The sequence below is a fragment of the Harpia harpyja genome, chromosome 7 (assembly GCF_026419915.1).
Source record: "Harpia harpyja isolate bHarHar1 chromosome 7, bHarHar1 primary haplotype, whole genome shotgun sequence".
Lineage (NCBI taxonomy): Eukaryota > Metazoa > Chordata > Aves > Accipitriformes > Accipitridae > Harpia > Harpia harpyja.
Genome location: NC_068946.1, coordinates 8068847 through 8081570, shown reverse-complemented (window position 1 = coordinate 8081570; position 12724 = coordinate 8068847). Strand labels below are relative to the sequence as shown.

General features: G+C 45.8%; 1 protein-coding gene across 3 annotated transcripts in view; it reads left to right on the top strand.

The window, feature by feature from the left end:
• Nucleotides 1–12724, top strand: part of PAX7 (paired box 7) — a 101836-nt gene that overhangs the window by 40815 nt on the left and 48297 nt on the right. For all 3 annotated transcript variants that reach the window (XM_052792399.1, XM_052792397.1, XM_052792398.1), the window contains exon 5: nucleotides 9332–9531. In XM_052792399.1, the coding sequence (XP_052648359.1) occupies nucleotides 9332–9531 (200 nt within the window). The remainder of the gene's footprint in view (nucleotides 1–9331; nucleotides 9532–12724) is intronic.

Sequence of the window (12724 nt, the reverse complement as noted above, 5' to 3'; positions counted from 1 at the left end):
TTTTCTATTATGGTATTTGTACCTCTAGGCACCCTCGGAGGGTGGTCGTAATGCACATGGGGAGTAGTTAGATATTGTATTGTGCTCAGAATGAGGAGGCAAAGTGGTGTAACAGGCTCCTGGAGGTTCACCCCCTTACTATAGTGGCTGTGATGTTATGTATGCTGCTGCTGGGGGAAAACAGGCACGGCTGAAGCACAAAGAGTGGGATTACAGCAAGCTGGGCATCACCAGGGTTTCCTTGCATCTCCTTGGCCCCCAGCTGGAGCTTCAACCTGGTCGAGACATGGCATGAACTTAGTGGGTGAAAGTCAGGGACTCAAGCTGAGCACCGGGGAGAGAGGCTGCTTGCTGACTTGGGGCCGTGCTGTATTGCTGCCCCAGGCAAGCACTAAGTACCTCTGCCAGGAACAGTGCTGAAACAAAACACAGTACCAAGCTAAATATGTACTCTTAATTTTACCCTTTGGCCAGTCACCTACTGTCTTTTCAACCCCAGGTACCATATACACGCTAGTCCTTGCCTGGATAAAAGGCCTGGCTTCATACACTGCAGGCCAGGTAACCTGTCTTGGGTTTGCCTGCTTCTTTAACTTGTAAATCAAGGCGGTTAGCAAAGGATCAGATCTCCCATCCTTAATGCTAGCAGGCTTCCAGCATCCTGGGTACCTATGCCCAGTTCTCCTGTGCAGCTCAGACCCTTGAGTGGGATGTGTTTGTACTGCTTCATCAACTTCCCTATGTCTATGAGAAATTGTTTTAAGGGAACTGGAGAGATGAAGCTGAAAAAAGGGAAGAAAGCAAAAAAGGGAAAACTCCAGAGAGCAGACCTTTTCCTCTCCCTGCCTCTTTATTCCCCCTGTATCCCAGCTGGTCACCCGTTGCTTCCCAGTTTTGGGAGCACTATTGATGCCTCTCTAACTACATCGTTTCAATTGAAGTAGAGGAGCCAGCAAGCCCCTGCGGTCCCTCTCGTGCAGCCCTCCGCTGGATCCTGTGCCTGCCACAAGCACGCGGCTATGAATATTGAAGTGAAAAAGGGGCCTTTTATGGACTTCACAGATGTGCTGGGGAGTTGGGGCAGGCCTCATTACCTCGGGGTTCTTTAAAAGGCCGAACAAAAGCCAGAAGAAAGAGTGTTAGGGGTGGAGGGGGCAGGGAGGCGAGAACTAGAAAAAAGTTGAAAGAAAAGAAAAGACGACTGGAGTTGATGGATATTCCATCTGTTTATGTTCAGGCCAGTGCTGGGAATTAACAAAGGCTGTTGGAGACTTAGGCTCTCTTTTGCCCTCCCTCCCTCCCTATCTTCCTCCAAATGTTCTGGATGATTTGGTTTTGTTCACTACTCGCAAGAAACAGAATATGTTGTGGGTTTTGTGACCATGTGTCTTTGCGTGGGGGCACTGCAGCTGGTACCTACGCCGCCAGACCCTGATTTGCGTTAGGATTTGCCGGGGCCCTGATGTCTCTTACTACTCTCACATGCAGAGTAGATGGTGCCTCTGGGGCCAGATCCCTCCACCAAGATAAATGAGTACACTTCTTGGCTTTTACCAGAACTGCGCTGGTATATGTCAGCAAAGGAGATTGCTTGGTCTATATGCGTGGCATGGATTATGAAAGAGCATCTGGTTAGGGATGCAATTCCTTCTTTTCCGTGGGCTTGGAAAAGCCTTCATCTAGTTTAGCTTCTAGATTCAAGGCAAAGGTACGTTCCCAACCTGAATGGTGTTACTTGGAATGGATGCAATTGATACAGAGAGGAGTGCAGTGAGAGCTGTTGGATATGTCTTCACTCAGTGCAAGTCCTCGTATTGGCAAGAGGCTTTTGGTGATGGATGACTATTCCAAGGAAAACAGGGTGTCTAGCTTTTTCTTTCCAAAATCTTGTGGTGCTCCACTTGTAGTACTGCCTATGAACCTGGCTAGAACTGAGCCCAGAAGGCTAAGGTGATTGATCAAGGAGATGGAGGGACTTTTATAGTGGAAAATGGAGGTGAATTTTGGACCTCTGTGCATCCCAAACTGGCACTCTAACCAAAGATAAATTTATATTCTTTTGTTTAGAGGCATATATGTATTTTGCGGCCAAGTGCCAGGTGAGATACTCCTGTATAAGGGTTTTCTTAAAATCCCCAAACCAATCCATGAGTTCAGAGGCAAATTCTGGCAGACCTGGGAGGAAAGTAAGTTTGGGGTGAGTGCTCAGGGAAGTAGGACAGCCAGAACCAGGTAAAACTTAACACATGGCACCTCCTTTGAGACTTCAAGCCCAGCGTGTGAACATGGGGCTCCTCCTGGGTGAATCTTTGGGATTCAGACCTAGAGAAATCATCGGATCCCTCGTTCCAAGCCAGAACAGGTTGTGTGGTTCTCACCGTGGTCGTCCTGCTGGCCAGCCATGTCCTGTCACCCACATGTGGGGAGGTGCGCACACTTGGATACCTTTTGCACATGCTCCCTTCTCATCCATTAAACCTCCAGCTTTCCTTTCTTCCTCCTTCCTACAGCTTCTTCTTCCACATGTGATCTCACTCATTAAGTAGAGATCTTGACATGATGAGGGAATTATCCAGCTGTGAAACACCTCTGTCTCTGACACCCCCCCCTTTCTGTATTCCCCCAAGAAAGACACACACACACTGTCTCTGCCTCCCTGTTCAAGAGCATCAGCTCCACTGTGAGTATTATTTCCAAGTTGTAAAGCCCATAATGGACATTACCTCAGTCTGTGGTTTGGTTACAGCTGGCCAGTTCAGTGCCTGAATAAAAAAAAAAAAAAAGAAAAATACCCAAACCTTTATCTCCTGAGGCCCCCACACTAATGCTTTGCTGAACACTGCAGTCCCCAGCTGAGCTGTAAATGACTTTTTCATTTTCCTAGGCCTGCTACCCAGTCTGTTTGGTATTCAAGGGCACCCCACCAACAGGCACTATCATTCTGCTTGGGCCGAATTACTTGATTAAAACGCATATCAACTATTATGTGATTCGTTTTCTGCTGCTGCTCCACACCACAGCCCTCTAAACTATGTTAAACTGTAATACAGCTGCGCAGGCACGAGCAAATGCTGGAGAATGGGGAGTTTACAGGTTGGAAAGGGGAGGGAGGGGGAAACCCAAGCTTTATTGTATGTGCTGTGTCAATTACTGGGTTTTTTGTGTCTGGGAATGTGCTTGGACAGGGGAAGGGAGGCAAGAGATGAATTTGAAACACCTCTGTCCCCCTTTGCGGTCCCACCTGCTGTTGAATAGGTTTGGAGGTGAGCAGGGGTTATTCTGTGCACAGATATGCACCTCTCTCTCATTGTGAACTCAGGACTTCATCATTTTCCAAGAAGAGAGAGAAAAGGGTGCTCTGGTTTTCACATTGGAAAGAAAAATCAAGGCAATACAATTCTGTGCTTGCAACGCTGCCACTGTGTCGCCCTTCTCTCAGGCTTTTCATAGTCTTGTTTGCATTTTGATGGGTTTTGTTTGCTTTCTGCCAGAGGGAAAGGCAGATGCTAAGAAGTCAGGGAGAGTTTCAGCTCTTGCTTCTGAAGCCATTGACTGCCGGGTCCAGCACAGGGAACATGCTTTGTGAATAAACGGCTGCATCTTGGTGATCCTTGTTCATCCCACATCCTTTTGGGGGAGTAGAAAGTGCAAGGTGTGCGGTCCTACTGTTCCTACTCTACAGATGTACTATAGCTGAGGTCCATGGCAAGGATCTCAGCTATAATATATCTTATTATTTTAGGCCCTCATGACAAGGTACACACAATGGGAGATATTTTCACCTGTGAGATGGGTAACTCCTCACTGTGTCATGGCAACGTGGCTCCATTTATTAAGGCAATGTCAGGCAGCAAAAGCATCATGTGGCAGGTGAAGCCTGCCCTTTTCAAGGTCATTGAGAGACTCTTTAATTGTCCTCCAGCATAAAATAACCTGAAGTTATTTTATGTACCTGAAGTTCAGGTACACATAGGACTGGAAATATGTGCATACATATGTTTATGCAGGGGTAGCTGTTGGGGCCACTAAGCACGACAGCTTTGGTGGATGGAGAGCACTGTGAAGAAGGGGGGACCTGGTGTGGGGCTGTAACGTGGGGGTGCTCAGATCTTGCTGGTACCCTCAAAGTGAGATTTTCTTACTTCTCTCATGCCGTTAAATCCAAGTTCCCCTGTGGCTGCATTAGCTTCCCAGCCAGTCACCTCCAGATCTGGTTTCGTGGAGCAGGGCCGTTGCTCCAGCAGTGTCTGGGTGAGTTTGCTAAAGCCAGTTGCAGCACAAAAGGTGCAGTTACAGCTAAGCCATTCACAAAACCACTCCCTTCCCCCCTCTTCATCTCTCCCCTCCAACACACATTTAATTTTTAGGATGGTACAGCTGGAAGCAAGAAAGAAAGAGAGAGAGGAAATGAGATGAGAAATACTGAAGGAGAGAATGTGCAGCTCCCCTTTACCCTCTAACAAAATCCGATCCCCACTTTAATGAATGCGTTTTCATGTCTGGTCCTGTCTGCCAATCCTTCCAGACGGCACCAAGGTGCTTCAAGACAAGGCAGCAGGTCCTTGTAGAGCATCAAGGGCTCAGTCTGAGCCTGGAGGGTCTTGTTGTGGCCGATTCCACCTAATCCTGTTGATTAATTTAACTCCAGGGCTAAGAGGCACCCAGAAGCAGTGAATGGAGGTGGAGAGGAGAAAGGCAGAGGGGGAGGAAGGGAAATAGAGGAGTGAAGGGAACAGGGAGAGGGAAGACACGTCCAGTCCATAATTACGGACCTTTTTTCTTGTTCCTTTCCTCAAGGTCCAGTCCACTTCTATTCCTTTCAAACCCCTCCAGAGAGCTCTACCCAGCTCTTGCTAATTGTACCCCAACCTGAATCAGCAGCATTATTCAGGAATGTGAGTTTGTGGGCCATAATTTACACATTTCCTCATGCTAGAATGGGTCCCAGGACAAGTCTGGGCTTATATTTGTCACCTTTCCTATGCCATCCTGTGCACGCACCTGCACGCGTACCCTGGCTGCGCTCATTTCCATGGGGAGAAAGAACCATTTTGGTTTATTCAGCTTTCCCCAGCTCATCCTCCCTGAAGATGTGGAACTTGACATTGGTCCACGCAAACCTTCACCAAGTCCCTTCACGTGGTCATCTCTCCCCCCTTCCACGAGCTGTATTGTATCTCTGCTCCAAGAAGGTGCCTGTACATTTGAATAGCCCCCTCTGAGCAGAGGGAAGAGCTTATGAGTTTTCACACTGGCAAACATGCTTTCATTCCCATAACGAAGCCTATGTCTCTTTATCTCTAAGAGTATTGCACAGCAGAGAGATTTGAGCAGTTTGGGTTTTTTCTTTCTAAGCTACAGAGCAGTTATGCTAAATAATAAAGATGGAATCACTCTTAAATAAAATATAGTGGGGTCAGTGTGTGTGTCCTGTAATACACTTTTCTCTTAATTTTCCCTTTTCTCTGACTTGTCCTGCTGTGAGATTTTTCCTTCCATTCACCTCTCCATTCTGTTCTTTTCTGTCAATCTTTAGCCAGTATGATATCCTAGGGGACCTGTGTATCGGACAGCTAGCTGTTTCCCATCCTTCATCACAACAAGTGATTGGTAAGCCACACAAGAAGCTGCTGCTAGATATTTCTCCACCTTCGTATTTACAGGGTGTTCATCGCTGTCCATGCTGAGTAAGCGTAAAACGCTACCAGCACATGCTAATGATTATTTCTATGGCAATAGCCCTGTTGTGCTGGAGGCTGCAAACTGGGATTCACCCCCTGCTCATGCTGCTGGCAGTGCTATGCATCCATTTTTCACACAGGGATGTGTCGCAAAAAATGAAGTGTTCAAGTTTTGGATGAATCTCCCTGGACTTGCCTAGCGAGGGACTCTCCTTGAGTTACTCCTGCAGCTTTGTAAAACTTATTATTGCACAGAACCTTTGTGCAATTCATGGAAATGGTTTGTCCAGCAGATTTCAGCTGTTTAGGAATGGAAAAGACCTGTTAGATCCTTTAGTTGCATCTTAGGCAGGTAAGGAAGAATGTCCCCTGATAATAGGGGATGCATTAGATAATAGGCTCATACTGCAGTCTGCCTCAGCTGAAAGACTTTTCTATATTATTTAATGAATCTGTGTCTGACAGCAGCAGCTGCATTGTACTAAGACCAGCTGGTTCCAGGCATACCCTGGGATTTTTCTTGCTCTCTTGGTTTCATCTTTGTAGTTGGGTTGTTGGAGCCTCGGACTTGGCACAAGGAGCTGTGGCTTCTTTTCCCAGCTTTGCTCCTGACTCACAGGGTGACTGTAGGTGGGTGACTTCCGCCATCCCTGCCATGGTTGTAAAATGGAGATAATGCCAGTCGGGAGCGGTTTGGACACTTGCAGATAGAAAGTGTTATGTCAGTTTATGTGGCAAAGTTTGGCTCTCTATCCTTTTAACCCTGTAGCCAGCATGATGGCCAGCACAGTTGCCAGTGCCACTGTGAGTAGGACAGATTGTTTCTCATGAAAATCAGTTGTCCTCTCCCAAAACTTTGTTGCCAGATCAGGGATCCTTAATTAGGAGCATAAAGCTACTGAAGAAAGTTTGTCTTTTCCCTTCCAGACTTTTGCAGCAAAAAGTGAGCAAAGTGAAGTGTGGGAGATGAAACTTGTTACAGATCCTTTTCTAGACTTTTTTTTCCTCACTTGGGGAGATACTGGATCCCAGGTTTGTTGTATACTATGTAAGCAGTGGGATGAAGCAAGTGGATGAGCTGTAGGTAGATGTTATAGCATATCAAGCGGTCAAGAGAAGAGTTAGCTCTTAAAAAGTAATTTTGACATTGCTGTCACCATAGTATTTGCCAAGCAGGTTGGGGCTTTGTTGCACCAAATGACAATTCCTGTGCTAAAGAACTCACAGGCTGAAAGTTGCTACTAAGCATGCATACTAACTATGCAGAAATGCATATTTACTATAAAGAAATATGCTCAGCTCAGCTGCAGAGTTAAATGACATTTAACTTATCATATTTTCCTTCCCCTTCCTCACACTGGCCCTCTCACATCCTGGACTAAAACACACCTCCAATCCTTATTTTTTTCATATCAAGTATTTCCAGAAAAGATACTAACTAATTAAACCAATAATAGTCAGTGACTTAAGTGATTACCTTAAAGAAATTTACTGTATGCTATAGGTTTCCAGATGTGCTTTTGCACAGCATGGTACTCCAAGGTCCAGATGTGCTTCTACCTGCCCTGAATCATCTGGGACCCAGATGTTGAGGGCTGTTATTTTCAAGTACAGATGTTCCTTTTACACCACTTGAGACTCTAGACCTTCCCTGAAAATGGACATAACCAAAAAGCTAGTTTAGTAACAAATTTCTGCCATGTACAGTGAAACTGTCTTTAACGTGTGGGACAGGTGCTGCTCCTCTGAAGTCAACAGTGAATTTCTCACTGACTTCAGTGAGAAATAAAGTGTTCTTGATTTAAAAGATGAACATGTGTAAAGACCCTGTGTATTGGTAAGCCAGAGCCAGAAGAAGGGAAAACCTCTTAAGGTGATGTGTTTGCTCCCAAAACAAGCCCCCCCCCCCCGCACCAGAGTTTCTCTGACTCCAGTGCAAATGTAGTTAGCCGAGTTCTGACACGGCATCCTCCCTGTGAAGCCCCAAGACATAAAAGCATTTTTGTATTGCAGCAAGCTGAATGCAATGGCATTTTGTGGTGATCTCAGTATAAACAAGTGAGCTCCGATGGGATATTTGCCTCATACTCCTCAAACTGCCACCACTCTTGAGCAGCTGTTGGGGAAGTCACAGCTGCCGTTCCCAGCTCTGAAAAGAAAAAGGCAGATTTTTGGATGATGATAGTATAGGAGCTGAACAAAAGAGAAGACTGAAAAACACTATTAGTAACTTTAGGGAACTTTATCATGAAGATGAGCATATGTAAGTACTGCTTTAATACTAAATTAGCAAAGTTTTACTCAAAAGAAAATACGTTTCTCTGTGAGCACAATGTTTAAGCAGATTCTGGCGCTCAGTCTGCCTGTGCAGTTATTCTGAAAGATAGCAGTCGAGCTTGGTAGGGAAAAAAAAACCGAGTGCACATTTAATGAGTCTCCTATTTTCATGACAGAGAAGGAAAAGGTGACAGAGGCCAGATTTCTCACCTAGCTGAAAGGTTTCATATATCATATTCTTCCTTCTCTGCTGCCATGAACCAGTGGCACATTTTTCACTGTCCCAAAGGCAGACATAAAGTTTTGGCCTCGCTGAGATCCTCCATACATCAACATTTGCACCGCAGGGAACTGATAACCTGCACATCGCACATCTTTGAAACCCAAGCTTTGCTCCATGAGAGGCCTCTGGCGAACACTAGAGTCACAGATAATGCTGTTCTTGGTGTGTCCCCTCTAAAATCCACTGAGTCTGACTGTAGACTTGGTGAATATCAATGTAGTGCCTCCTGCTTTATCTCCAGACAAAAAAAAAAGAGCAAAACTGGGCTTACTTATTCCAGCTATACTTAGGTTTGATAAGGGCCTCAGGAGGCAATAGATGTGGTCCAGGGCTCAAGGCAGGGAGAAGGGAAAGGTAGAGGTCCAGGGCAAATGAAGGAAGTAGGTGACCAATTAGGCACTGATAAAGGACTTTCATGGCATCTTAATGCTGTAGGAGTCTGGCCTTGTGCAAAACTCCTGCTGAAACTTGGAAAGTAAGAGAAGAGGAACTGTATCTTGTGGGCAGCCCAACCCAGAGGTGAAGCTGAGTTGGAAAGGTTTCTCCCAGCTGTAAAAATTGCTAATATTTTTTTTTCTTCTTCTTGAAGTGGTTTAAAAAAATTGAAATCTCAAACACCGATACTTGACAAAACACAAGAGGAAATCAGGCTGCACAAGTCAAAGCATCGTGTATTGAATTTTTTTACACGCTCATTTCAGCTTCTACATCTTTTCAATGTAAAATGTGCAACTCTGAAACACAGTCATTTATAATAAAAAATGGAAATTTATTGAAATAAGTCAACAGCTGGAAGTTCTTTCACTGTAACAATTTCAATAGCGGACTTTGAACCATCCCTTTCCTGCAAACAGTTCTGATTTTGATAGGTGGGCTTTTTACAATGTGGGGAAAAAAATAATATCAGGAAACTACAGAAACAGTAGAAAACTGGTGGATGTATTGTACTTGGACAAAGTATTTGTTTCGATGGACACCATCACAGTAGAACTGGGTTTACTTTGCTGGGCTGCTTAACTCTTCCAACAGCCTTTCTCCCTATGGCTTTTTAACCACAGAAGCCTCATCTCCCATTTCTTTCACACCCCAGGTAACAGGCTGGACGAAGGCTCTGATGTTGAATCCGAACCAGACCTGCCTTTGAAGCGCAAGCAACGCCGCAGTCGAACCACTTTCACCGCTGAGCAGCTGGAGGAGCTGGAGAAGGCCTTCGAGAGAACCCACTACCCAGACATCTACACACGAGAGGAGCTAGCTCAGAGAACCAAGCTCACCGAAGCCCGAGTTCAGGTAAGGACTAGAGCCAGTGTGTGGCAAGTCAGCCTGGTGGCACAGCTTCTTGTTTACTTTGGGGAAGGAGACAGTAGTGTTGGGGATGAGGGTGTTGAAAGGTAGTAACGTGGACGCACTTCTTCTCTGGAGCCACATCCACAAGGATCTGAGATTTAAATCCAGTCTGCAGATTCCCACGTTCCCATGGATTTGCAGATATGCCATTTGGATTTGGCCCATTGCAGAGGTACCAGCTGGAGGATTTCCATCCAGGTTGGGACCAGGAGCCAAACTTTCCCTAACTTGGCAAGGCATTTAGCTCTCTGTTTTCTGTTGGAGGAAATTCCTCCATTTGCCTAGGAGGAAGCAGTGTGTGTGTATGTTTGTATTTGGTGTTTTAGGAGAAATCACACCATTTACCAACCTTGCCCAGGGGAACAGATCATATTTTGCAAAGTTTGCAAGTTCTGTGTGTGAATTTTCATAAAACTTTTTTTTCCCTGATCTCCAGAGAGCAAAAAAAGGGCGGGGGGAGGGAAGAAGAGGGGAGGAGCAGGAAGGGAGGGTTTGGAGCCAGGGGACTCTGACATCTACACGATTAATAGCCCTTGTGGGAACTCCACACAGAGACCCTTATGTCTTCCAGATAAAGGCTGGGTCAGCAGTGTGTGCAAACACGCAGAGGGATAAGGAGTGTGAACAGATCGGGGGGTATAATAGAGTCCCTTGGGGAAAGGAAAGGAAAGGGGGAGGGATTGGGGATTGTGCTGGGTTAAAGAAGTGAAATGGAGACCCCAGCAGTCCATCCTCCGTGTGGCCACTGCGATTAGGTTTCAGGCTAAGCACAGGGGTCTCTGTGCACGCAGCCGAGGGTTGAATTGCGGGCACTGAGAGAGGAGGGAAAGAGTACACCCAGCTTGTGACAGGGAAACAGTCAGTCAATTAACCAGCTCCTCTGAAACAAAACAGGCTTTTTTTTGTTCTGCGGTTCTCAGGATAATGAGCTTGATGTGCTTGCTCAGAAGGCAAAACTGCCAAAAGTTTTTGCTGTTTTCCCCCAGCTGTCTGGGAATGGACATTTCTCCCCACACCTGGGACATTCACTGGTTAAGGACTTTTCCCATTAGCCTTCTTTCCCAAAGAAGTGTTAAGCTAGCCACAGCACTGCAGTGGATGCCCTCTCACCTCCCTCCAGCTTTCTCTTGAGAGGCACTGGATTTTCCTGAATCTGTCATCCCTCAAGATTTGGCTATGGAGTCTGCAAAAAGAATATCTAGCAACTTTAAATTGATTCTAGTTTTGATCTTAACCAAAAGACTGTGCCAGAGTGTTCAATAGTCTTGTTGCGTGAGGAGGCGTGAGGAGCCATGTATGTTCATAGATAGATGGAGCCTGGGAAAGTGGCTAATTAAGGTGACTAAGCTACCAAAAGTTGGAACGTGTGAATTCTCCCATTTTTGTTTTGCATATTCTGTTTCTAATTGCTCTTACATGTGTAGATGGACTTAAGATGTTAAGAGGGGAATAAAAATAGATGTTTCTGTGGCAAACAGACTAAAAAAAAGGAGTTTCAAGGGAGAACAGAGTTTAGGTAATACCTTTTTATGGGGTAAGAGAAACCTGTGTTGCATCAGCCATGATGAGGGCATGTTGGGGAGGAAGGGAAAAGCCCTGAAGTGCCAGGGCGTGCAAAAACCAGAGGCAGGTTTTCTCTTTTTCCAAGGAGCTCTGACCTCACTGTGACAAGGCTGGGAGAAAGGAGGGAGGCAAAAGCAGAGAAAGGGAAAGCTAAATAAATAAATAAAGAGAACCTTTCCCTCGTCTCAAGCTGTGATCTCCGAATCCCCCTACTTGCTCCCAGGCAGCTTGTGTGGAGGCTCCTGCCAGGGCTCTAGTAGCAGCTGTTCTCCGAGGCACATTCCTGATGGCTTTCTCATTCCGACATCCTGGCAGAGTCAGCTTCTTCCCACCACTTTTAAGCCTGCCGCCCCTTGTAAAATTTTCTGGATATCAGAGCAGATCTTTTACTGGCTCTCAGGATCTACAAACATTAGTCAATCAAGTTCTTGTGGAAAAAAAAAAAACCACACACATCCACACATGTACCCATCCAGCAGGGAATCTTCTACCACCTTATAGTCTTACTCGTGTCTCAACAGAGTTTTTAAGGCCAAGAGATGTGCTTTGGATTAAAGATGGCTGTAATAACAGTAGGGCCAGCTGAGATCAGGGTTTCTGAGTGCTAAGGGCCATGCCAACATCTACCCATCTATCTTGTCCCCAAAAGCTTATCATGATAACATGTAAAATGGGACACAGACGAATGAAAATTATTTCGTGACCCATAGTCACAAAAGAGACTTGAGAGCAGCCTTTGCTGCTCCTCAGTGTCTGGACCTTGCTTCATTCACCTTCTGGATCTCAGTGCCACTTGTCTGCTGTGCAGCTGTGGCTGGACAATCCCCAGATCACACCCAAGTCTCTGAATCACAGCTCAGGTGTTGCTATCAGTCTTTCTTACTGTATATTGCTGCACTAGAAACCCATTTAGATAATCACTCTACAAGCACTGAACTAAAATAAGAGGGCCTGTCTATCTCTTTGCTTCTTTCTCCTCCTCACGCCTCTTTGCTTTACCATGTGAAAGGTGAACTTGCCTAAGTCTCGTTCGTTCTCTCTGATACCTGAGTATTCACGTACCATAATCTCTTCCACGTAAAAAGCTGATAGCTCTGTTAAACTTTATTGGCAGGCCTCAGAGTCTGGCTGATCACGCAGCTGTCCAGCTAAGTGGAAGTCTGACGCGTTGACAGCTAATAAAATTCACAAGCTGAACAACAAGAGGGAGTGGTGGAGGGGAGGAGTTCCAAGCTCCGGTTTCTCACCTGCTAGGAAGATCATGAGAGGGTGAGCAATATTTTTGCAAGGTCACTGCAGAGTTTGTGTGGTTGAGATGCAGGATTCCAGCATTCAGACTTTAACACGCCCAAAGGTACGAGCCATTAAAAGGTTCATACCAAACTGAGCATAGCCAGGGACAAGACTGCCATGGATTTCCGGAAGGATCAGGATTACAGTGCCAAATCCATGCCCAGTGAGGCCACCAGTGGAAATTCCCACTGACTTGTTTTTGTTACAAGGCAATGTCTTGACTCATATGTCCACACTAATTGTCCAGTACTGAACAAATTCTTGCCTGTCTGCAAGCTCC